Source organism: Lytechinus pictus, chromosome 4 (genome assembly GCF_037042905.1).
Source record: "Lytechinus pictus isolate F3 Inbred chromosome 4, Lp3.0, whole genome shotgun sequence".
Lineage (NCBI taxonomy): Eukaryota > Metazoa > Echinodermata > Echinoidea > Temnopleuroida > Toxopneustidae > Lytechinus > Lytechinus pictus.
Window position 1 is genome coordinate 2,275,131 of NC_087248.1, and position 27,386 is coordinate 2,302,516.

Consider the following 27,386-nt stretch of genomic DNA (forward strand, 5'->3'; position numbering starts at 1 on the left):
GAAAAATTATAAGCAATAATGTGCAATAATGTAAAATAATGAGCGAGGACATTTTGTACTGTATCACATTTGAAAAAATTGAAAAAGTTCAATTTGCAGTTTAATAATGAAGTGATTATCATGGGTATGAGTGATCTAGACATGTTCTGATTGGTCTACAGCAGGGATTCTCAAATGGTGGCGCGCGTGCCACTTGTGGCGCACCGAGCCTTGCGGAGTGGCGCTTGGGAGCAGGTATAAAAAAGAACGTAAAAATAAGGATAAATTGGTGAGAAAAAATGTATCTACCAGTAACCTGGAAATAAGGATTTGGTGATCATTTTAACACAAAGAGAAAACAAAAACTCTTTACTTGACACTTAATTGCTAATTGATTTCCTCAAATTTTGTCCAATTTAGCACTCGATAACCCCTATTATGGAGGGTCGATGGTGTTCTCCTTTTTATTTATTCTATGCTGTACAAAGTTAATATTCCACACAAGTGATTTGAAAACCCCGTTTGTAGGATTTCTTTTTCAACGGCGAGAAATTTTCCATTTCCAGAGTATACGTTTTGGTTAAGAGTTAAACATCAAATAATATGATATTCAAAGTACATCCTGATCATAAAAGATTATGAATTTGGGACATAACAAGCAGAAACTTTGTTTCCGGAGCCGATTAAAATCCGAAGTTGTAAAAGTGAAATACATGTATGGTCAGATGTATTGCTTGCCGTGATTGCCTGCATGCACTCTTGCTTAACACGAGTTGTAGAGAGAGAGAGATCTATCAAGAGGGGCAGTTTGGGGCGTTAGTGCAGTGCAACGCCTAATTTTCAGCCCTTGCAAAATCGGGGAACGTAACTTCAGCCACTGGCGTACAGATGGGGGTGGGGATTGGGGGCCCCCCCAAGTGTTTCACGGCCAAGAAAAAAAAGGAGAAAAGGAAAGGGAAAGAGTGGAACATTGTATTATTTTCTTAATATTATGTCAAAATATAGATTTTTGTATTGAAAAGTTCAATATTTTTGCTTCAGCTGCCATATCTTGCCCCCTCATTTTTTTTTACTCATTACGCCAATTTCTTCAGCCAATAGGTCTGGTGCAAAACAGTTTGAACTAGTGGTATCATTGGTATGTTGTGAAAAAGTCACTGGTAATTTTTATTTTAATATTCATATTGTGTAGTTTGTTGGCATTTGTATTTCTTCTGTTGATATTAATTAGAGCCCCTCTGGGCAATTTAAAAGGCCTCATATTCCAAAACTTCTGGGGGCTCTGCCCCCTCGACCCCCATCAGGGGCCTCTGGACCCCCTCCGCTGATACATTGCTGGTTTGCGTAATGGATAGTGCGAGGGATAGTGGAGCATTACAGATTCTCAACAAGAAATGTGGCGCTTCAAAAAAAGTAATTGAGAATGGCTGGTCTACAGTAACTGTCTTTTAAACTCTCTCTCTACTATAAGGTGTGGTAATGCTGAGTCTACTGTTTTCATTATTTAACTTAAACTTTGTCTGATCTGTTGTGTAAGAACTAAGTAGTTTATCCAAGAGACTGACAGTTTTATACCAAAGGAAACAACTTCACTTTCAAATCACAAAAAAAAAAAAACTATTATATTTCTGTCATGCAATTGTGAATAGATTTCCTCCAGCAGCATTTTTCATTGCCGCTGTTTTTTACATTTTCAGTAGCAAACCTGGCAATGGGAATTCTATTTGGGCCAATATAAGTGTCCCAAACAAGATTTCAGACAAAATCTTCCTGCAAGTTCAATGGTCATATTGGCCAAACTTGAGCAAATCTTTGTGGTGATGTAGTTTATAATGCCAAAATTACTTCCTTGACAAGAAAATACTATACAGGGGGATTTTTAAATTTATAATTATGAATATTATAGGTTTACCAGAACTCTTGAAGGGTAGTTTACAATCTATTGGCAACCCAATGTTTACCTCAAGACATTGATAGCATCTCGGTACTCAAGTACTTTCTCCATTCCCTAGGGAGTAATATGTCAAGATCTACATGTATATATATGACTTCCCTTTCCGAAAATCTGTTTACCTTCTATCAAAACATTGATTGAATCAGTGTCCAGGCACTGATTGAATCAGTGTACTCAAGAAAACTTTCTCCACTCCATGGGGAGTAATCTATAAAGAGCTATCAATCCATTTTATTGATAGGATTATGGTTTCTCCACTCCCTGGGGAGAAAACCCTCCAAGCAGTACCCAAGACAGTAAATTTCCAATTCATCCACTGCCTACTCGTCCACTAACCACATGGTCTACCTTTAGTCTAATGCCATTCCGTCCATCACCACTTCGTGTAACAATCCTTTGGTGCATCATCACTTCGTCTAATCACCTGTTCGTCTACGACCATTTCGTCTCATAACCAGTTGGTCTAATATTTGTTTTATTTTCATGCATTTTGCCCAAATAACACTTAGTCTAGTTAGACCAAATGGTAAATGACTAAATGGCTATTGGACGAACTGGTTATTATACGAAATGATGAGTGGACGAAACGGCAATTAGACAATGTGGATATTGGACGAACTGACGGTAGACCAAATGAAAGTATAAAACAAGTTGGTGATTGGACGAATTGGCATTGGACCAAATGAAAATAAACCCCCAAGACCTACCAGGCCTATTTTCCCCACCGTCTGTTTACCTTTTGTCAAGATATTGATAGGATCATGATACTCTAGTCTCTCCACCATCCTTGCAGCAGCAGCTACCATCTCGGCATTGATGGTTCCTGGTGGGAATGGGAGGCTGTAAAGACATCTCTGTAGGAAACGTCTCTCATCCTTTTTCAGGTTCAGCCCTGATTGATCCCCCTGGGTCTTGTTCTTGCTGGTACCTCCCCCCATCGCTGCTGCTGGGACTGTCTAGGAGGTATTGGCTCTAGCTGGTTTGGGTGTGTGTGTTGTGTCCTCAAGATAGACAGGCTTTTACTCTGTTAGACTGTAATTGAGATAAAGACACTTGACCAAGTAACAAGTACAAACTGACTCCAGGTATCACACACTTTGTAAAATACTTTGTGAACAGATGTACATGTAGTAAGCAGCTTGTATGGCTGTATGAAGATAAGGCATACATCTTCGTGTACATGGGGGTAGTCGATTATTGCTGGCCGGAATGCCATCAGTTGGGGACATCTACATGTAACAATAAACTGTAAACAAGTGGAACGCCTCTGGCAGTCTCGCCTGCACTACGCAATTTAATATAGCAGCAGTGCTAACTTTGAAAACTACTATAAAATAATCATTCACAAAAACATCATTCATATAATGACATAATACCACGTTCATTGACCATAAATGACATTTGAACGGAGACTTAAGACTGTCAACTACACCCATGTCCACATTTCATTCACTCTATCCATAAACTTTCAAAGTTATGATGGCACTTCAACAATTACCCCAACATGGCCTAAGTTTATTGACCTTAAAGTAGAAATATATTGAAAATCATAAAAATGAAGAATTATATATCAAATTAAAGGGGAAAATAAGAAGAACACGATGGTGTACATCGTTTATCATGGAGACCGATGAAACTCACTTAATTGATAGTTTAAAGTTCTCTCTCTGAATGCTTCAAACACGCACAAATACGTCCGCGACATTGGGTTTTTTATGACGTGTATGAGTGTACGAGAGACGTGATTGGCTCTCCCACGTCAAGCTCCACTGTACTTGCATGCAAAACCTGTTGCGAGGGTACGTTTTCTCCACACTGTCACTGAATACTTCGATCACGAAATGAAAGAAAACCCAGAAGTTTATCTAGATTTTGTATTTCCAAATTGATGATTTTGAAGATGAAGAGAATGATGATGAAGTTTCTAGCTCTAGTGACGTGGATGGTGGTAAATTAGGGGAATCACGCCTATGATGATGAGTCGGACAATTCAACTTGCATGCCGATTCGCTACCAACTCATGCAGCTGCTAGTGCTAGCTGCACGTACCGCGGGCCAAAATAAATCCATGAAAATGAATTCCAGCCTGACCATCCAGACAGAGTCTCTTCCCTCTGTCAATAAGATTTACTCTAAAGAAGGAAAATAATGATATAACTGTACTTACAAACAAGTGAATATATCCGAACCTGAAGGCAAATCAACTCAACGAATAGCAGCAGACGATATGCACCGACGATAAACTTCACGTGGCTGGGATAAATTATCACTCGTTCTGTTAGATATAATTTCTACCTCATTATTCTGACAAAATTACGAAACTCGGGGAATTATTTCTTTACATAAAAATATAGTAACACCTCGTATTATTTTTGAATTACGATAAAACCTTTTTTGAAGCAAAAAGCTGAGGTAAATTAATATTAGATGTAAAAGATCATCCCCAACATGCGTAGCTCGTATGTTATTGTAAACAAACCATCTAAAATGCCGATTGAGAGCTGTGCAACACGTGCATCTACTCTCTCAGCCAAGGCGAGCAAGCAATATGTGTTTGTGATGGTTTGTTTACAATCACATACGAGCTACGCATGTTGGGGATTATCTTTTACATCTGATTTTAATTTACCTCAACTTTTTGCTTCAAAAAAGGTTTTATCGTAATTCAAAAATAGTACGAGGTGTTACTATATTTTTATATAGAGAAATAATTCCCCGAGTTTCGTAATTTTGTCAAAATAATGAGATAGAAATTATATCTAACAGAACGAGTGACAATTTATCCCAGCCACTTGAAGTTTACCGTCGGTGCATATCGTCTGCTGCTATTCGTTGAGTTGATTTGCCTTCGGGTTCGGATATATTCACTTGTTTGTAAGTACAGTTATATCATTATTTTCCTTCTTTAGAGTAAATTTTATTGACAGAGAGACTCTGTCTGGATGGTCAGGCTGGAATTCATTTTCATGGATTTATTTTGGCCCGCGGTACGTGCAGCTAGCACTAGCAGCTGCATGACTTGGTAGCGAATCGGCATACAGTTGAATTGTCCGACTCATCATCATAGGCGTAATTCCCCTAATTTACCTCCATCCACGTCACTAGAGCTAGAAACTTCATCATCATTCTCTTCATCTTCAAAATCGTCAATTTGAAAATCCAAAATCTATATAAACTTCTGGGTTTTCTTTCATTTCGTGATCGAAGTATTCAGTGACAGTGTGGAGAAAATGTACCCTCGCAACAGGTTTTGCAGGCAAGTGGAGCTTGACGTGGGAGAGCCGATCACGTCTCTCGTACACTTATACACGTCACAAATTCGAGTCAATTCAGAGACCGATGGGAGGCGTATTTCGGAGAGGCATTTTAGCGCTTTTTAATTGGCGATTTCCACCTTATGTATTACTTTCGTTATTTTTGAATGACCAAATGATAATCCCCACATCATTACCTTTCCACTGATATCTAATTAGGCCATATTCATAATCAATATATTTCTCCTTTAACTAACCTTTGACTTGGTTTTGTGACCTGAAACAGGGGATGTTCAGTGATGCTTGATTACTCTTATATCCCAAGTTTTATGAACTAGATCCATAAACTTTCAGAGTTAGGATGGTAATTTAACATATACCCACAACACGGCCAAAGTTCATTGACCTTAAATGACCATTGACCATGGTCATGTGACCTGAAACTCGCACAGGATATTCAGTGGTACTTGATTAACCTAATGTCCAAGTTTCATGAACTAAATCCATAAATTTTCAAAGTTATGATAGTAATTCAACAAATACCCCCAATTTGACCAAAGTTCATTGACCCTAAATGACCTTTGACCTTGGTCACGTGACCTGAAACTCGAGCAGGATGTTCACTAATACTTGATTAATCTTATGCCCAAGTTTCATGAACTAGGTCCATATACTTTCTAAGTTATGATGTCATTTCAAAAACTTAACCTTCGGTTAAGATTTTGAAAATAATTTTCCCAACATGGTCTAAGTTCATTGACCCTAAATGACCTTTGACCTTGGTCATGTGACCTGAAACTCAGACAGGATGTTCAGTAATACTTGATTAACCTTATGTCCAAGTTTCATGAACTAGGTCCATATATTTCCTAAGTTATGATTTCATTTCAAAAACTTAACCTTAGGTTAAGATTTGATGTTGACGCCGCCGCCGCCGTCGGAAAAGCGGCGCCTATAGTCTCGCTCTGCTATGCAGGCGAGACAAAAAACTGTAACTGTATAAACTATAAAACAGTTACAATTTCTTAGTCAAAGCTGGTCATGTATATAGGGAAGGAATGAGAGCCCAGTTAGAGTCACATAAAGAATTGTTGGGGAAAAGCTATATCAGGAACAAGTTAGTGGCAGCTCCAATGCAGAGCGAGCGCACACTTCACAACAAATAAATTTTGCTCAAACTTGATGCTGAGTGTCTTTTGCAAAATAATGCATGCAGAATTAAAAAACTATGACTTTGCTAGCTTCAATACTTATTCAGCAAATTTAAATTCCAGTTTTCAGAAAATTTGTGCTGGATAGCGCATCCAATTTTAACCCAAGAGCCCGGTGGAAAAATTATATTTAGTTGATAAGGGAACGATTATAGATGGGGAATGTGTAATTAGCTTCTTTAAAAAAAATTGCTCCGTTACCTGAAATGTAAGACTTTTGTTGACTCTAGTAAAATATTATGGTATTTTGACTATTGATATATGTGACCATAGGGCAAGCTTTGTTGCTAAATACATGTACACTTACTACTCTCCACAGAAGTATATGTACTTGAATGTTGCAATTTGATATTATCAGTTGTGAACTTATCATAACAGAAAACATGGTACGTACATGTAAATGCCTTGTAAAAAGTTATACAAGTATGTAATCATTGAAGTCTGAACAAGAATTAAATGGCCAAACACCTCATTGCTACATGATTGTATTCCTATAATGACATTTCATTTTTCAAAAGCAGATTAATCAACAGTTGTAGCCACTTTGCTCTATGTTTGACATGGTTCATATAGCGGATTGAATTCCAGTGAGATGTAAATTATGTCTACAACCTGTAAAATGTGAGAAACTTTTGACTCATAGTCTTGCTTTCCTAGCATTCCACAACACTTGTACTGTTTTCATAACACCAAATTATGTTAACCTCTACGCTGACCCTCACTCAGAATCCAACTGACTTGTAATACACTCAAACCCTCAGCCAAACAAAGACTACACTGAAAGCCCCAAGCAGTCACTTTCATTGTTATAATAACAGTTAAGTCATTCACACCTGCCCAATAAAAAAACAAAACAAATAAATTACATTTTATAAACTCATCCCACAGTCAATTTTGCACAAATTTGCAGTTTCAGACAAACATCCATACCTACATGTAATAATGGAACCAGTTAAAAATGTTCTCACATTTACAAGCCAGCAACAAAACTCTCATATGACTACTATACTACAGAAGTAAGAAGTGTATAAATATCTATGCCTCAGATCAAAGTTATCCTAATAAACCTGCTTTATAGTATTTTTGGTATTTTATCATCATCTTTATTATTATTATCATAATTACTTTTCATGTTATTATTATCATTGCTATTAAAGGGATGGTCCAGGCTGGAGATATTTATATGTCAATAAATAGAGTAAAATTCACAAAGCAAAATGCTGAAAATTTGATCATAATCGGTAACAAATAACGAAGTTATTGAATTTTAAAGATTTGCATTATTCCGATGAAACAGTTCTCTTTATGAATATTTGTTAGGTGGGCTGATGATGTCATATCCCCACTTGTTCTTTTGTATTTTATTATATGAAATTAGGTTTATTCAAAATTTTTCTACTAAGAACTTTATAAACAATTGGATTGACAACTGATTAAGTGCATTATTATTAATTGCCGCAACTTATTTCATCATAACGGAGACACATCATTTACTCACGTATGAAAAAGGAAAGTGGGGATGGGACATCATCAGCCCACCTAATAAATATTCATGACGATGTGCATATAACTGTTTTCACAAAATATTGATAAACTTTAAAATTCAATAACTTTGTTATTTTTATCCGATTTTGATGAAATTTTCAGCATTTTTCTCTGTGAATTTTACTCTATTTATTTAGACATTTATATTTTCAGCCCGGACCATCCCTTTAACATTGCTTTTTTCAGAGCGGTACTAAAAATATATTTTTAAAAATTTCTTCTCACTGCAAAAATCAAAGCAACATCTCTCCAAAATATCTCTTGGTTTGAAAACTATATTAAGTCAGCAAGTAATTTTATTTCATGTGGGAAAATTATGATCTGGCTGAAAACCTCCATGAAAAAAAAAAAACAATATGAAAGGAGCAGGTGTGAAAGCACTAGTGTAGCAGAAAATCTGCAAAAAAATGCAACGCTGCTGTGATTTTGAGCTAACAAGGTCTACAGATCATTATAAAGGAGTGGAAAAGGCAATTTGGTTTCCACAATCACTACTTTGGATTTAAAAACCCTTTCAGAGGCACTCGACTGAAATCTAAATGAGAGACTCAGTTTGAACTATACTGCACAATACATGTATACAAGACAAGTACAAACTATTGTATACAGCACATATAGGATTTATTACCAGCAAGTTCCAATGATATTTACCTCACTCATGCAGAAGAATTCTTCATCTTGAGAGGGAACATTGCATCCAGCTCTGAAATGAATAGAACACAGAATGTTCTGGAGGAAATGAAATCAGACAGAAAATTTGGGCAATTTCATAACAACAGTAAGGTGTGATGCATCAATAGCTGCCCAGAAAACCAAACAAAATCAAGTCTAACTTCCTTCAGTTAAAGGGGTTCTATGGACTGAAATAAAATCACTGAGCATTTAAAATCTGACAATAAATAATGAACTAAAAATGAAGTAATTGAATTTTAATTTTGGCAGTAATTTGTGAAACAAGGTGTTTCACGAACCATGAATCTCACCTGATTTACAATCAATAAAACATGCAAAATGAGCTTTTGACTACAAGATGGCCTTTAATGTAATATTTCTAGGTATATATGTGACAATACCTCACGATCAGTGATTAAAAAATGCAACAAAATTCATATAAGAATGAGAACACAAGGACATGTTTAAATCAACATGATTTTTTTTCTACTGAAAACCTGTGAAAACTGAGAAACAAAAAAATCATAAGATTAAAATAAATTGATTGGATAGCATTATGAGAGCATGCATACTTGATGCAGAGTGATTTATGAGAATTAAATTGTGGAAATATCCATGTAGGTGAAATGAGAGCAAGTTAAACCAAAACTTAAAAAAAAAATGATGCACATGCCACAAGGCCTCAAATCATTTGACCTTTTGGTCCCTAGATGAAATTTGCCTCATCATCCTCACCCTTAAATGGTGGATATACATGCAAACTACAGTATGACATCCTTACCTAGAAATCTGGCAACTTTTATTGTGCATAAGCAATGTAGATGTATATGCCAGTCCTGAAAATGATTATTCTTTAGATTGCCCCCCGCCCCCAAGTCAAGAAAAATTGAAGGATGAAGGGTCAATGTCACTTTCCAAACACAGAATGAGAATCGCAGATTATATATTGTTATCAAAGCTAGTTCTTAAAAGGGGAAAGATTATACTTTATTTCACTGGACAAATAAATTCATGCTCATGTATGGCTCTATCCTGTCCTTTAACATCAAAAGTCATGTTATGTGTGGGTTAAGTCTGTCATCACCCCACGTGCTATATCAGCACAAGCTTGCCACAAATCAATATTTTTTCAACCTACTCTACGAGAATAGCTTGGTTTTTAGTTTGACTAAAAACAAAACCCTATTGGAATTGTACTACATGTATGCCTTATAAGGGCAATACATGTTTAGGTAGCGTACGAAATCCAAATGATCTTGATATGATCTACACCAGAGCAGGTTTCACTTTGGAAAAACACAGCTAATTCTTAATTTTCTCTTTAAAGGACAAGTCCACCCCAACAAAAAGTTGATTTGAATAAAAGAGAGAAAAATCCAACAAGCATAACACTAAAAATTTCATCAAAATCGGATGTAAAATAAGAAAGTTATGACATTTTAAAGATTCGCTTAATTTCACATAACAGTTATATGCACATCCTGGTCTGTATGCAAATGAAGGAACTGATGACATCACTCACTCACTTTTTCGTTTGTATTTTATTTGAAATATGAAATATTCTAATTTTCTCCTAAATGTCCTGTGAAACAAAGTTTGATTTCTCACTGAACATGTAGAGTTACCATTACTTAACATTATATGGTTTAGTCAAGTTGGTCCTTATTGTCAAATCTGTAAAAATTGAAATATTGTATAATTCAAACAATAAAAAACAAAAGAAATAGTGAGTGATGTACTTTGCCCGAATGGGAAATAAAAATGTTCTTAAAGAGAACTTGTACAGATATTCAACTTAATACAAAGTTCATGAATGGTGACCAATTGAGTTGGGTACACAAGGGAAGTTTGCACAAATTGTTAAATAAGACAGTCAATATTGTTTTTGCAGATTACAGAGAACAGAACTGGGGATGAAATGTACTTTTTTTAATACTATTTTTAATCAAGACAACTGGTGTAACTGCCGCCAGTACCAACACTATTAAACTGGATACTGATGAACTTCAAATGAAGAAGACATTTTGGGGAAAGTTCAAGGTGTACATGTAATATCCCCTCAAATGTCAAGAATGTGATTTACAGATACAGGGTGTAATTAAAAAATAATTGCGATGATATTGTAGCTAAAAGCAAAACTCATATTATGCAAATTCAAGCAAGCATCTGTCTTCATTTACATAATCTAAAATAGCACCTTATCTATGGGTTTATAGATACTCATCTACATGTAAAATCATTTGAATTTTTGTTTATCTAGATCCTTGCTCCTATGTCCATAGACCCTAGATGGTCTGGTTCAATTTGCAATTGGTATTACAGAGCCAGCTCACTGATTATGTAAATAATGCGATTTATCAAGTGATCAGTTTACTTAAACTGGTAAGGGAGACCAGTTCAGTCCCATCCATTCATTTTGATGCGATGCAAACTCTTCTGACGAACAAGTGATGGTGATCTCTTGGTCTAGATTACATGATAGAATTGGTTTGGAATAGATCTACCGTTTACTTCTAATAACCATGTCTGTGATTATAGGATGAGTGCAGCATACAACTAGGCTTACCTTCCAAATCCAATGTCATGAATTCGCTTGTGTGTGTGAGATGCCTCGTTCTAACACTACACTACAGTTAGTATCCATGCTCTCATAATCGATTACGACACTGGATTGTAAAGTTACCGTACTCAGACTACAGTTAGAAAATCTATTATTACTATAGTCTAGTCTACACCACTCATCCTACGAACGAGGTTATATTATAACCTCGTTCTCGTCACTAGTCAGTGCTCTTGTGAAATCATACATTGCTCATTTTCCCCCCATCCCTTGCCCAAAGCATCGCAAATCAATGCATAATTTAATAAGTATGTCGATTCAAATTGTTATTTAGACGGGAAGGCCATCAAATTAATCAATATAACATAAAAAATGAATAAAAACTCACCAATTTCTCTACGTGAACCTCATCCAACTGCCTCCATTACGTCTATGATGTTCAACAGTGACAAATCGAAAAAGGAAAAAGATCTCACGAAACCATAGAGGCTTATCAACCCGATTGGACCATTAACCGTTGCGGTTTCGGCGAAACTTTGCTCGTAAATGGTCTACACTAGATCTCGATCTTAATCTTTAATTTATTTTGAAGACAATATCACCAATTTCATTACAATATCTCTCTGGATCTGGGGCTCGTTGCAGAAAAAGTTGCAATCAATTGCAACTCTAAAAATCAACTTGATTTTCTACCAATCAACAGTGCGCATTTGGGACTTGCAATTGATTTTTCGACTTGCGTTTGAACGCAACTCTTTCTGCAACGGACCCCTGGATCTCTCTTTTCTCCCACATTTATCATGATCAAATTTTGCCAACGTTGCAACCTGAAATCCTACCCAAATCCCTCAAATCCTACTTGAAAATCCAAGAATCACAGTCATTAAACTGGGTGCAGTGTTCTACTCTTATCGCATCGTCGCTCTCGCGTGAACTAGCGGGGGCGAATCGCTCTGCCAACCGTGTCAGCTCCGCAAATTACCAAATATTGTATGTATACCACTTTGCATTCTCAAGACAAGTTATAACCAAAAACAAGGAGTTAAGATTGTAAAGAAACTTACCAAATAATAAAATTTATAGTAATCATAGTTACTAGAATTGGTACAGTATCGTGGTTTCCTCTCTAGGACATGTGGGCGATAAAATCAATCGGAGAATTCCAGTATATTGAATCCCTCAAGTTATATGTATGACTGCGATGCTTGACGAGTGGCCAATTTCCGAACCCTAGCCCTGCCAGCGCCACTGTATATTTGACCCCAGTCTTAATTGCACTCGCTGGTGGTGGCGCAAGGACCACGCCCTTGTTATCATTCCTTAGTTATTTTTAACGGTGACCTCCCCATTCCCCAAAATGCGGATGTTTTGTATTCGTTATCAAATTTTGTCCATTGATCGATTAAATTAAAGGCACAGTCTATATATTTGTTCGGGGACGGGGGGGGGGCAAAACCGAAAAGGGTACTTTTGCATTTTGGCTGAGGCCTTTCAATAAAGGCATCGGGGTGCATAGTTAGTTGCGTGAAAAAGCAGTGCATAGCTGTCTATTAAAACCTGAAGAGGGTTAATGATTAAATATGAATGTACTAGTGGTTTAAGTGTTTGATTTTTTCTATCGAGCTTTGAAGTTCACCCAATTGAAATTAGGTCTCGTGAAATATGCAATAAAAAGAATTTGATATTATTAGACCCTGCGAGATCACAACGTTGAGTTTATAACCTCTGTCAAAATCCAGTAGGCCTAACTTTCATCAAATTTTGCATTAGGCCTATTGTACAGGCCTACCTAAGATAGAAAATTCACTCATATTGCTATTCGTTTACTCTTTTTTATTGTAGGAGCACCTTTCAATTCTGAATAGGTGTGAAACGCGACAAAAATATATTTCAAAAGTTTGAAATAACAAATTTGAGAAGTAGGGCCTACAATGCTGCACTTTATTCATCAAAACCCATGTCTTTTCACCAAAATCAGCATGGTTGTAGAGAAAGGTGTACTTAAGACGAGCATTGTAACACTATTATTGGAGCGAAATGTGATTTTTTTTTTAAACGAACCAAAAGGCTTTGTATCTACGTGAGGAAAAATTCTATATCACTCTCCCATTTATTCAAACTCGAGGTCATATTCGTCATAATTAATTTGCAGCACTGCTAAGTAAAGTAAGACCTATTCTGAAGTTAAATATGTTAAATATATTATTTACTTATTTGATTTTTCAATAGCTTCAATTTGGTACCAAATAGGCCCTACCTTATGTTTATTCCATAAAAAGGGGAAAGTCATAATTAAGAGGAATGTTAAGTGGGCGTGGCATATGATACCAATTTTAAAAAATGCATTAAAGTGCCAAGGTGGCAACCGTCAGATTCTAAAATACACACCATCAACTATACAATTTTCAGGGGGAACACAAATAATACGTTATGTTTGTTTACAAAACATGATATATTTCGTGTGATATGTTGTTTTACCTTATTGTGCCCAATTTGACCTTAAATGACCTTTCACTGATCTACACGAGTCTTGCATGATGCCATGCGCGATCCAAATGTTAACATTTAAATTTTCATCAGCTTTAATTTGATATCAAACATGGTATGTTGATTCTGTAAAAGAGACAAATCATATTTAAAAGGATTGTGAAAAAATGGGTGTGGCCTCAGCCGCTTATGACGGCTTAGGGTGCCCAGGTTGAACCTTTCGAATTATTGAAGGAGATATCCTACTACCACTTTGAGCAAAAAAAAATACATATATACCCAACTTGACGTTGTGTTTCTACTAGTACTATTATGTTCAGTGACATAACCACTGCAAGGGGTGCCGAATGCTTATCATTGGGGTTCCCCTGTGGTAGGCCAATTATAATGATTTTGATCTTTCTTTTTTAATTATTTACAGAAGACGCAGTATCGATCCCGTCTCCCTTAAGACACTTCCTTTTCTCATCACAATACACAGGCTTGGAAAAATGAAAACCTAACTAGCGCTCATAATTATTGCACGGAGAATAACATAAACCAGTAGCGTACGCAGGATTTTTTACGGGGGGGGGGGGTTCAAGCTAAATGAAATGTAGATAACCCCCCCCCCCCCAATAAAAAAAAAATAAAAAAAAAGGGACTTCACCATAAATTTTAGGTCGTTTCCTACCAAAAAAAAATTGTCTTCATCACAAATTTAACGTCGTTGCGTACCTCAAAAAAATAGGGGGGGGGCTTCCAAAAAAATGAGGGGAATGAATGATTAGGGGGGGTTGGGTATCAAAAAAATTAAGGGAGGGTTTGAGCCCATTTAACCCTTACGCTACTGACATAAACACTGCCAACTTGTGGTCAGTAGGCCTACCCTGAACTAAGCTTCCGACACACATCGCTAATGAGTCATCAAATAAAGTCAACATTTTTCTAGAACAACCTCACTGTTCTGTGCACACCCCATGAAATATTGAAGCGTGATATATGTCATATAGCTTTTCTGAATTGTTTGCCTTTGCCATATTGGTGGTAAGTAGTCTTCTATTATTTTCCTAAACGATATACTACACTGGGCCAATATATCAGTGATCAACATTTTATCTTATGTTGATAAGTTTACCTTATGTTGATCAACAGTTTACCGAGTGTTGGTGTAGTGTAAGATTTCATTTAATACTACCTTGTATTTTTTGTTGAAAAGTGACTTCCGCTCACTTTTATCGACCTGGAGAGCGTGTCATGAAACGACTTGTGGGATTTTTTTATCCGACAAGTCCAATTTTACCCGACAATAACCATAGTAACAGTGCTTCTCTGCCAATCAAAATCAGGAAAATTTGTCATGTCTGACAACAAGTCGGACAAAAATGTTGATGAAACGCTCCCCAGGGATTTGACACTTGACGGTTTTATCCGTTCTATTGCCCCAACCTTCTTAATATGAATTAGGAATGCTTTCTTTTCATGAAATGTAATAATTAGTCAAAATCATATTGTACAGAATCAACTGACATGATATTATTTATTATGTTATTTTATTTTTTTTTTGGGGGGGGGCTACGGGCTAATAGTAAGTGCGGTAGTTTTTGCTGCCATATCAATATCTAAATGGTGACGGGTTTGTCAGCAACGCAAATTCAACCAGAATTTAAGTCACGCTCATCATGGAAGAATATCTGCTTCATTGAATTCACATAAGACCCTTCTCTTGACGTATATCCTTTTTTTTTTTGGGGGGGGGGTCAGACCTATACATCAGGAGCGTAACAGGGGTCGGTGGCCAGGGGGGGAGCAAGAGCAAAAAAAGATTCCCGGTCATATCATGGCATGAAAAGGATTGTTTTATGATTGTGGCCGGCCATTAGGGCGAAGCTCAATGCGTCATATAAGTACAAATATAAAAGGAGAGGGCACAGCATGGCGCGCGCGGCAAAAGTTGCTTAATAGTCGCAAGCGAGCGAAGCGAGCGAGAAAAAAATCACACTTTCATGAAAATCTAACTGTGAGATTGATTTTTACAAGATATTCAGAAAATAACATCTTCCATCTTCCTTTCCTTTTCCTTTCTTTATTGTTCTCGGTTGTAGAACTTTTGGGGGCCAATGCTATGCGGATCGGGTCCAAGGCAGTGGCGGCACCAGATTTTTAACCTAGGTGGAGGCAAAAGAACATGGGGGGCAGGACACATTATTTTTTGCCTCTTTCATAAAATTGAGCGAGAAGGGTGAGCTAATTTTTTCAATGTAGGTACTTCTGACTTGAAAAATGACTGGTTATGGACTAGCTGTTTGCTTTATTGGGTCATGAAGATGATATCTCACCATATAAATAATGCGATCGCGAAGCGAGATGAACATTTTTGATATCCTGAGATGATAACTGGACGTTCTAAGCACTTTTTGTTATCCTGAACTGGATGGCTATCTAACTAATTTTCTAACAGAATGTGTATCTCGCTAAAAACGAATAATGAAAACTGTAATTGCGAGATGCATAATGTCTTGAACACTGGATTTTCAAGCACCATGCATGTGACCAGATAATTTTCTTATCTCAGTCAACAGTTACTGCGAGCGCTTACCGCGAGCCGCGAAATTATTTTTTGCCTCTTTCATAAAATTGAGCGAGAAGGGTGAGCTAATTTTTTCAATGTAGGTACTTCTGACTTGAAAAATGACTGGTTATGGACTAGCTGTTTGCTTTATTGGGTCATGAAGATGATATCTCACCATATAAATAATGCGATCGCGAAGCGAGATGAACATTTTTGATATCCTGAGATGATAACTGGACGTTCTAAGCACTTTTTGTTATCCTGAACTGGATGGCTATCTAACTAATTTTCTAACAGAATGTGTATCTCGCTAAAAACGAATAATGAAAACTGTAATTGCGAGATGCATAATGTCTTGAACACTGGATTTTCAAGCACCATGCATGTGACCAGATAATTTTCTTATCTCAGTCAACAGTTACTGCGAGCGCTTACCGCGAGCCGCGAAATTTTGAATTTTATATGAATGACCTGAAAGATTTATGTTAAAAAAAAAATAATAAAAAAAATGTTGGGAGCTAACAGTGAATGAATGAGAACATTTTCAAAATTTAAAGAACGAAAAAGCTGTTTAGGAGCACTTTGCAGCTTTAGTAGGATGCTAATTGTTACCAATATTTTCAAAGATTCTCGAGAAAATAATTTATAAACGTTTAAATGAGTTTTTATCTAAAAATAACATCTTGATTCCTCAGCAGTGCGGATTTCGTAGAAACTTCTCCACACAAATGGGTGTTTTTAACTTATTGAGTAATATCATAAAGGCTATTGATGAAAACAAATATTGTCTGGGGATATTTTTAGATCTGTCAAAGGCATTTGATACCATTGACCATGATATCCTTCTCAAGAAACTTGAACACTATGTAATTCGTGGTGTAGCATTGTCATGGTTCCGAAGCTATTTGTGTGATTGGACACAATTTGTTATGATAGATAGATCTAGATCCAAACATGCTACGATTAACTATGGTGTACCTCAGGGTTCTGTTCTTGGTCCCCTGTTGTTTCTGATCTATATAAACGATATAATACATTCATCAACATTATTCTCATACTCCCTGTTTGCTGATGATACCAGTCTGATGCTATCTGATAAGTCAGTAGAAAATTTGTTACTGGTTGCAAATCAAGAAATTAAGAAGCTGTATTCATGGTTTTGTTGCAATAAGCTATTGTTGAACATTCAAAAAACCAAGTGCATAATTTTCCGCTCTAAGGGTAAAAAGCTTCCAGGGCGTATAACTTGTCTTCATATAGGGTGTCATGATGTTGAACCAAGTGCAAATATTTTGTTTCTTGGGTTATATATCGATGAGCACCTATCCTGGAAAAATCATCTAGATGTTGTCTGCACAAAGGTGTCTCGCAGTGTGGGGGTTATTTATAGGTTAAAATCAATTTTACCTGAAATGATACTGATAACAATATACAATAGTATTGTTCCACCTTATTTGACATATTGTAATGTTGCCTGGGGAAACACTTTCAAGTCTTATCTTGATAAATTGAGAGTATTGCAGAAAAGGGCAATACGACTTATAACAAATTCTAATTATAGACATCCAAGTACTCCGTTATTTCTTCGTCTGAAAATGCTACCTCTTAGTGAACTTGTGTCGTTCAATTATGCATTGTTCATGTTCAAACTACAATCAATGCCCCAAGAATGTACCTTAAAAAAATTATTTCTTCAGAATTCACAAATACATAATTATAATACACGTCAAAAGGATCTTATTCGTCAGCCATTTGCGAGAATAAATGTCACCCTGACCTCCTTTCATATATCATGTATTAAAGAGTGGAACAATTTACCTGTTGATATAAAAAATAGTAAAACTCTTTTCATGATCAAAAGATTATCCAAAACTTACTTTCTTGACAGATTATGATTATTTTTCCTTCAATATGTATTTTAAGTTGATGTATTTGCATTTAAGTTGATGACCTACTCAGAATTTATGTTTAGTATGTGCATATGTGGGTGAATGTGGTTGTGTGTGGGTGTGTGTGTGTGTGTGTATGTGTAATTATTCAAAAAAAAAAGTATATGTGTGTTTGTAATAGTTTTCCATTTTATTTTTAGCATCTTAACCTTATATATATTTTTCTGTATCTTGTAGATTAGTATATCCTATGTTGTATGTTAATAATCATAAGTATTCCAGGGCCCTACTCACAAGCTTTGCTTTTAAAGGGGTCCTAAAACCAATTCGTCTATGCTATAATCTAATTGATGTATGTTTATGTACTCATTTACATTGTATGTATATCTATTTTGATTATGATGTGGTGTTTTTGGTTTTGAATAAATAAACTTGAACTAAACTTGAAACTTGAAACTAATGATAACAATTACTATACATTTTTTATTTTTCAAAATTTCGGGGGGGGGAGCAAGTGGGGAGGCCAACTCACTGGGAGAAATTGTCCCCCGTGCCTCTCCCTTTGGTGCCGTCACTGGCCCTGTGCGGAGCCCCCGGAACCTCGTGATATTTTTAAACAGTCATTAATTGCATATGGCCACTTTTTATCGAATCGCGGGTACAAAAGCAACACATAACTTAAAAGCAGTTGCGGATATTTAGGAAATATTTTGAGGCAGCACAACATAGCAAATGTGGTAAAATTTGTATTAAAAAAAATAAAAATGTCGCCAGCGAGCGAAGCGAGCCAGAAAAAAAATTAGCCTTTTAAAATGATTTTGAAATGAAATTCTAATTATGTGATATTTTAGCTTTGGAAATTTAGCCAAAGTAAACATTAAGAGGCTTTTTACGGTAAATCTAGCCAGCGTAAGTAGGTTAGGACATAGGGGAATATAACTAGCCCTTATAGCTATAAGGATTTTTTTTCCTGATTGCATAAAATTTAGCAAGCTCTCTTGCTGTTCTTTTCGGCATCCCGGCCGTGTTATTAAGTTCTTTTCCTTTTTCTTGTCCCATGTCTTCATATTCTGATTTTTCAATTTAGGTTTTGGCTTTCCCTTTATTTCCGGTTTCTTTTTGCCTCTTTCTCCCATTTTCCCGCCATTTTTGCCCGTGCCATTGAGTCATATCTTTTGATTTTATATCCCTCTCTTGCTAATCATGCTAATGTATTTCAGACTATTTTGTACTTTCTCACATGCTCGTTCATTCCTTTTCCCGCTTTCCTTCCATTTTCCCTATTTATGTTCTTTCTTTCTGTCCCTTTCTCTTCACTTTTTCCCTTTCCCCTTTCCTCTTTTTCTTTCTTTCTTTCCTTTTCCCTTTCCCTCTTTCTCCCTTTTCTCTTTTTCCCGTTTTTTCCCCGGTGAAATCCGCCTGGGGGCAGCTTGCCCCCCCCCCCTTTACAACAAGAACCCATATTCTGGTATGCACTCAATTGAAGCCAAAGTCACCGGAGATTAAAATCATCCGGTGTTTGTTTATACACCTGAATATGATTTAAAGATCCTTGAAATTGACTCTCTAAATGTTGGTGAATAATTGGTTTCCCTTTCATTTGCGCTCTGCCTTTTTGTACGGAGTTATCTTGGTAGTCTCCTTTATGCTGAATATTAATTTTTTGTAGCCAGTTAATCTGGTAGATTGCTCAGTGCAAACTATTACTGTCTAACGTTTCATTCACTTCATTTCATCTCTACAGATCCAATTGTAGACCTGGCTGTGACCAACAGAATGGCATCAGGCTTTTCTGCTTCATCGGATGATTCACGGTGTGAGGGTTGCTTCACCGAGGACACAGCTCACGTTTCATACCGAGTCGAAGTGAGGCAGAAACTCTGCAATGGATGCGCCATAGATAAAGAAAGTTCTATCAATGCAGCAGAATGGTTCTGTCAGAAACACGTCATGGACAAGGCGAAGATCTTCTGCTTGACTCACGATGCCCCTATCTGTGAGGCGTGTGCGATCACTACACACAGCAAATCAACATGCACCCTTGGTGACGTTGATGACACTCTGAAGGAACGGAAGGAAGACCTGGCTCGGTTGATCGAGATGAGTAAAGAGAATGAAGAAACGTTTAACAATCAGGTGAAATCAGTCGAGGAGGAGGTTGAGGGTCTGGAACAGCATTTTGCAATGGAGGAGGAGAAACTGCGACTAGCCTATGAGAGAGAAGAAAAGAAACTCAAAGACGCATTCGGAGATCGTCAGCGAAAGCTGAAGGACGTATCCGCTAGACTTCGTGACATGACTGGGTATATAAAAGACCAACCTGATAAGAAGTGCAAAGACCTTATAGAGATGCGGACACGGGCCGAGGAACTGCTAAAAAACAAGAGCGATTTGATGAAAGACTTCCGGGACGTCAGTTCATTTCTGACATGTTTAACAGCCCAGGCTAACACCAAAATTGACATGAAAGTTGTGATGAAAAAGGTCACTGGGGTGGCCCAGAAAGTTTCGTTTGCAAAAAGCGACAACCAACAGATCGGAACCATTGATGTTCCAGTCGAAACCTGGGTCCAGAACGATGAATACAATCCTGAAATCGGAAAGATATCCTACATGATGGGCGCTATCGCTGGCACTGAAATAGTCATCAAAGACACTGAAAAACACGCAATCTATGTCGTTAATATCGAGACCAAAATCAAGAAGAAAGTGATTAAAGGCAACAGTCCATACGATTTGTGGCGATGTGTGCCACTGAGAGATACTGCTCGTAGAATCGTTTGTGGGTCTAACGAAGGTGAGGTGGTCATTTGTGATCATTCTTTGAAACCGCTCATCGTCATTACCGTAGATGAAGAAGAAAAGAAGAGTGTAGGCGGTGAGAAGTCTTCTGTATGCGTTGCTGTAAACAAAGATGGTCTGATCCTCGCCAACGCAGTCGGATCTGGAACGATCGGGATCTATAGCCCCGAAGATGGTAGAGCAGTTGGATCCATTGACATTGGGACTCCAATATACGACATTTGTGCTCTCTCATCGGGACACATCGTCGTCCTCAATGAGTGTGTCGAAGGCATTGATATCTCAGTCTTGGACGACTCCGGCAAGATGCTTGCTTCAAAGCATTGTCATGGGGAAGGAATCAAGAGTCTAGTTGTAGACCGCGGACATGACCTGATTTATCTGCTCTCTTGGGACAGACGCCACTCAGATTACAAGGTCTCAGTCTTGTCAACTTCTGCTGAGTTTGTTGCAGAACGAGTAGCTGTGTGTGAGCCATCGTTTTACAGTCCAAGTTGTGCCATTCCTAGACCTGATAGAATGGTCATCTACACCGATGGAAAGGTACTCTCCTTCAGGAAGACAAACAGGGGACTCCATCAACTTCTTGCTGAGATTAAACTGAAATAATAAATATGAGCACGTGTGGTACGTGTACATCATTAAATATTCGTTCCTTTTAATGCAATCATGTATTAATAGTCGATCGATATACAAAGGGGACATTAAAAAAGAAGACGTTAACGCACTTTAATGCCGAATGGAAAGCTAGTCTACCCTCGAATATTTTTCGATTAGTTCGATTGTATGGAAGGGGTTTATCGTGTCCTACGCATAAAGTTGAAGAGTTTAATAAGTTGTCTCACGATGTTCAAACGTCGCTCTATGTTAAACATTGGGAGGCAATTAACTGATTAAAATCTTCAACTTCAATTCGATATAGGTTCACGAATACTCTGCAAAAAAAAACTGTTCCCAGTGGATATGGAAAAGGAAAGTTTTATACGTACCTTATTTTAAAATGTGAGACGCTGTCTCATGTACGCCAAGCTTCATTGATATTTTTCTTCTAATTTCAATATTCGAATGTTATCAAAACCAACCTGGGACTTAATGATATATATTCATTTTTCTGTAGATTTCGACTCAGATGATGTACTTTTATCGCTTATCTTCAAGTTTATAGTTGTGATTTACTGTGCATTATGTAAATTCCACCGTATGTTTCTAGTATCTTGAATTCTTGATTATCGTGGGGGGAATCGGGAAATCGGCATTTCTATTGAAGATATATAAAGTACTTTAGAGATGTTGTGACAGAGTTGGATAGTTTCACTTGTGAATGTATGATTGGATGTAACAATAATATATATAAACATATACATTTGTATAATTTTTAAATAGAAATATCATGGACAATTATTGGTGAATTTTACTAATGATGTCATCATTTTTATTGTCATCATCGTTATTCATTCGATTGCCCCTAACTCCCCCCCCCCCCTCCGTCTCTCTGTCTTCTCTCTCCCTTTCTTTTCCCTCCCTCTTTTTCTCCCCCTCTAACTGCCCCCTCTCTCTTTATCTTTCTTTATATCATTGATTTATCAATTCTTTTCAAACAGTAACGGGCCTATGTCTTAATAGGTCCTTTCACTTTCGAATATTTTTGTCCTTACTTTTGTGTAATGCAAAATATGAAGATAGTTTATCATTATAAATACTTTGTAAAACAGATCCAAATTCTCTCTCAATTCCGTTTCTATATGTCATTCATATTCCGTATGTTGTATTATGCATTTAATTATTGATACATTCTTCCATAACACTTAAATTTGCTCAATATTGGAATAGCGACTCATACACCATCTTCCATATGACAGCATAAGATTAAATTTCTCGACAATATAGCTCATATGTTTTATCATCTTAACCACATCCTGGAACCAGATGCTATTTCAGTAAAAATATGTAAACCGATATTAACTACATTCGTATAATCATGGGAATGTATTTCTACCATATGATATAAACATCGATATTAGTGATCGCAGGATGGGATGTGGTCCAAACAATGTAACCTGTTGTCATGACTACCATATAATATAATTTTACTGCTGAATTAAAGTCGACACTTGTTGAAAAATAAATAGTTTTCATGACGGGGTATTCTGTTTGCACGAGTGTGTATCATCAAATTCTAGATGATGTTTTACATTACTGTTCGTAAATTACGCTTGACTTAATGCACGATTGGAACATTTTTTATGATGCCATTTTATCCACTAATCGTGTATAATGTCGAGCGTATTATTGCGAACAGCTTTACGAAACGGTCCCAGGCATAATAATAACTTTATACATTCATATAATACTACGCACCACAATCTCCCCCGAAGCTTATATATTGAAATTAAATTCACTTTCTGTGTTAGTGAGCATGTAGTACACGACAGCACGAACGATTATGAGTTATCCTTTAACCATTGCATGATGATTACTAAGATCATGAAGTTAATCAGAAACGACCATCTTCCGCTGTAAGAGGAACAGGGACTTCCTGATCCAGGTAAACCATGTGCATGTACGCATGCGTAATCTGACGTCACCTTCTAAATAAAACTCAGAAAGTTCTAAGCAAATGCCAGCTCATTTTTCTCATCGCACTGTGTTGGTAAATACGGTCATGATGCCTGCGAATCTGGAGTCAAATTCTAAATAACCACCGAAAATTCACTATCAAAAAAAAATGCAATTTAGCATCCAAAATGCGACAGCAACCATTTGAGGTAAAATCCTGCAGAATTGCCCAAAAAAGCTCGTGAAAGGAAGATAAAATATAGGCGCAATATAAGTCTCAGTTTCCATGTCCTGAATCGCAAAGAAATGTTTCATCCTTTGTGCCCTCCTTTTTCAACAAGTACGAACAGAGGAGAAATACAAGAAACAAGAGGGGGAAAGGGGAGAATAGATGAATGAAGAGCAGTAAGACGCTGGTCATGTAACTTCATAGCACCACTGTTAATCAATTGAAAACTAAGTCGTCTTGTCTATCTCCCTATACTCTGTCGCCGCCTCCGCCCTTCTTTGGAATTATTTGATTAAATTGATCTCATATTACACAGGCTTATAAGCACAACATTCCTCCTACTTGGTAGGTTGACTAGGATATGTTACAAAATAGAGGATTACGATGACCCATGGATATAATTGTGAATTTTTTTACCATTGTCTACCATTAATTAACCGGTTGAAAAATAAAATTGTTCAGTAAATTATCTAACTGCTAAGGGCCTTTTCATTTCACAATCCGTTGTAGGTGGGGTTTGGCTTTGGATGGGCATCCGCAAAACTACGAAATTAAATAATACATAATAACAAAGAAGAATATCGCCACCTACAGGTGATGAAAGAATGAAATATTTTACAAAGATTGTACCCCCCAAAAAAATATTTTTAATGTATTTTTCAATACTTGAGTGAACATATCAGCAGATAGAGCATACGTCATTAGCTGACATAATCACCAAAGGCAACAGAGTTATACCAGGTAACCTACAACCTTAGTGTGCAAAGAGGTGAGTTGTGTTATTGAGCGTTTATCCTGGAGAGATAAATTGATTAATTTATTAAATAATAGATGGACCCTTCACTTTCTAGAGAGTAACTGTATGAGAAATAAAATAAGCATCACTTTTCTGAAGTAATGTACATGCTTAGTACCAATCGAAGATCTCATAAACAGAAATTAAAGAAAGAAATGATGATGGAGATGGTGGAGACGATAGTGATGATTAAGGTGATCATGGTGGTAGTAAAGATAAACATAATGATGGTGGTGTTGATGGTGATGTTGATTGTAATGATGATGATGATGGTGGTGATGGTGGTGGTGGTGATGATGATGATGATATGCTACTGCTGATGATGATGTTGATGATTATGATTGCAATATTACACTTTAAAAAAAGGAAGAGCTAATTTAGCTCTTAAGGAGCGTGTATAGTGACTGCACTTCGGAATGCAGATTTTTCTCGTTCAAATTTGAACAAAACAAGACAGCACTCCGAAGTGCAGTCACTATACACGCTCCTTAAGAGCTAAATTAGCTCTTTATCTTTTTTAGAGTGTATTGATGATAGTAGCAATGGTGATGGTGAGATTGGAGTTGATGATGGGAATATTAATTGTGGTGCTAATAGTAGTGATTTACAGAAAACAGAGGAGGGGGGGGGGCTCTGACCCCCAAAGGAGCTAGGAGGAAAAGGGCAAGGAAAAGGGACATTTATGATACTATTTGTTGAATATTATGTCGAAATCTATCACATAATTATATTGTCATTTACAAAGGCCCAGTTTCGTTCGCAACATTCTAGAAATAATTACTATCCCACAGACGATTTGTTGAGCCCCTCATACTTCAAAAGCTTAGGTACATTTTGCCATTCATTGCTGATGTTTTATGATGATTATATTAACAATATCAACATGATCAAGGGTTTGAATAGTACGAAAGATGAAATAGAATCCATATTCTGCTTCTTTGAAGAAGCTAAAAGGTTCTTTAAAAAGAGGTATGAGGTTCCACTCAGCTCATTTTATTCTATGAGTGTAGATAATTATGTCAGTGAGAATTATAATCAAGACGGAATTCTTTAAAGAAATTAAAAAAATATTCTATTAATTTCTTTTTACAGCAACCTTTGAGAAACAAACCTTGTGATCTTTTCAAATATTATGGCATCTGGATTTCCAACGGACAGTAGAAATAAATGTGAAGGTTGTCAGTCCTACGGCAAAGCCCATGTCAGCTACAGAATGGAAGTCAGGCAACAGCTATGTGACGAATGCGCAAAGTTACAGGGTCATCTGATCAAGGAAGATAACGAGAGACACTGGTGTTGCGCCAAGCATCCACAGGAAATCGCTAAGGTGTTCTGCATAACCCATGATGTCTTTGTCTGCGAGCCATGTTCCTCGACAGAACATGGGAAGGGGTGTACTTTGCAGGACACAGTCGATACGATGGAGGTCCGGAAAGAAGAGCTGAACTTCCTGGTAGAAGAAGGACGGAAGCGGGAAGGTGAGATGCTGAAAAGAAGCAGAATCATCAAAGACCAGGTCGTAAAAATAAAGGAACATTATGCCCAGGAGGAGAGGCGGCTTAAGAAGGCATATGGTGATGAGATAAAGAAAGTTACGGATAGATTTGGGGTGCTTATGAGGGAACTGAGAGAAGGATCCATAATAGTTCGGGAGAAAGTGGACAAGCAGATTGAGGGTGCAGAGAAGATTTGCAAAGATATGTCTGAAATACACACAAAGGCGGAAAAACTGATGAATAATGATGAACTTTCAGCAAGTGAGTTCACCAAGTTTACTCAACAATGTTGCTGTATGTTCGAGGGGGATATTGATATCAATGTATCCGACCATGCTTTGAAAATTGCTGAGATGGTGAAATTCGAGAGAGAAGAAGGTTGGAAAATAGGACAAATAAAGATGCCTGTAGAGAGGTGGGAACTGGAGCGGACATTCCGTGCGGGACAGAAGGGTATTTCATGTATGATTGGATCATGCAGCAACAATGACGTGGTCATCAAGAATAACTACGATTCTTCTATTCGACTGCTAAACTTTCAAGATGGCAGAGGAAAGAAAGTCATTGAAAGTAAGAACTCTCATGGTTTGTGGAAGTGCAGCTTTCTTGAGGATGGTCGAATCGTAGGAGGTTCTTGCGATGGAGACGTCGTTATATTCGACCATACATGGAAGCATATCAAGACAATCAGTGTTGTTCTCTCACCAAGTGCTCGGGTATCAGTATCTGTTGATGACAACGGGAATGTACTCGCCTCTGCCCTTGGACAGTCCATGATTTATATCATCAACCCAGATAAAGGAGAGGTCGTGGGGTCACTTAACATCAGCAACAAAGCGATCTACGAGGTTCAAGCGATAGGAAACAAGATTGCCATTCGTACAAGGTGTTCCAAAGGACAAGACGTCTGTGTTCTTGGTTCTGATGGTGTGGTCATTGCTACCGTCCATCTCCACTCTAAGGACATGAGAAGTATGATTGTAGACAGTTCAGGGGACGCCCTCTACGTTATGTATCAGGCTTCTCCTCTTACCTGCGCCATTGATGTAATGCCATTCGGACGAGCTGCAGGAGCAAGGAAGATAGTTGACTGTTCGTCGACTCCACTTAGTCCAAGTTTTGTTCTTGCAGGCCCGTCTCAGATTGTGTTACACAATGACGGAAAGGTCCTCATTTACAAGAAAACAGATCACGGTTTGAGTGAAATCTTGAACGATTCTTCATCAAGCTAAAATACTGTTAAATCCTCTTTTGAAGCAGAGATTGACAATTTAACAGTTCATTCCAGAGATGATATAAAGTTTACTTTGGTAAACATGGTATTAGCAAAAGTGTCTCTCCGTCTATACATCTATATTTATGTATACGCTTAATATCAAATCATATATTACCATCCAATAGCATA

The 27,386-nt window shown here is 37.2% G+C and overlaps 3 protein-coding genes across 5 annotated transcripts in view; 2 read left to right on the forward strand and 1 right to left on the reverse strand.

The window, feature by feature from the left end:
- Positions 1 to 12,615, reverse strand: part of LOC129259183 (uncharacterized) — a 25,773-nt gene extending 13,158 nt beyond the window's left edge. The window contains exons 1-3 of one of the 3 annotated variants that reach the window (XM_064098067.1): positions 12,240 to 12,615; positions 8,595 to 8,646; positions 2,670 to 2,965 (exon numbers count right to left, since the gene is read on the reverse strand). In XM_064098067.1, coding sequence (XP_063954137.1) covers positions 2,670 to 2,871 — 202 coding nt within the window. In that variant the 5' untranslated portion in view covers positions 2,872 to 2,965; positions 8,595 to 8,646; positions 12,240 to 12,615. Of the gene's footprint in view, positions 1 to 2,669; positions 2,966 to 8,594; positions 8,673 to 12,239 lie in introns of all 3 variants that reach the window. The other 2 variants (XM_054897485.2, XM_064098068.1) reach the window with 2 other exon arrangements.
- Positions 12,616 to 14,546: 1,931 nt separating this feature from the next.
- On the forward strand, positions 14,547 to 23,030 carry LOC129258574 (uncharacterized). The gene is made up of 2 exons (XM_054896823.2): positions 14,547 to 14,688; positions 19,847 to 23,030. Exon 2 carries the CDS (start codon positions 19,879 to 19,881, stop codon positions 21,511 to 21,513), a length of 1,635 nt encoding a protein of 544 aa, XP_054752798.2. The 5' UTR covers positions 14,547 to 14,688; positions 19,847 to 19,878; the 3' UTR covers positions 21,514 to 23,030.
- Positions 23,031 to 24,370: 1,340 nt separating this feature from the next.
- Positions 24,371 to 27,386, forward strand: LOC129258572 (uncharacterized). The gene is made up of 2 exons (XM_054896822.2): positions 24,371 to 24,458; positions 25,578 to 27,386. Exon 2 carries the CDS (start codon positions 25,618 to 25,620, stop codon positions 27,211 to 27,213), a length of 1,596 nt encoding a protein of 531 aa, XP_054752797.2. The 5' UTR covers positions 24,371 to 24,458; positions 25,578 to 25,617; the 3' UTR covers positions 27,214 to 27,386.

Coding starts and splice junctions, on each gene's coding strand:
- LOC129258574 (XM_054896823.2), top strand. CDS start 19,879: ATGGCATCAGGCTTTTCTGCTTCATCGGATGATTCACGGTGTGAGGGT.
- LOC129258572 (XM_054896822.2), top strand. CDS start 25,618: ATGGCATCTGGATTTCCAACGGACAGTAGAAATAAATGTGAAGGTTGT.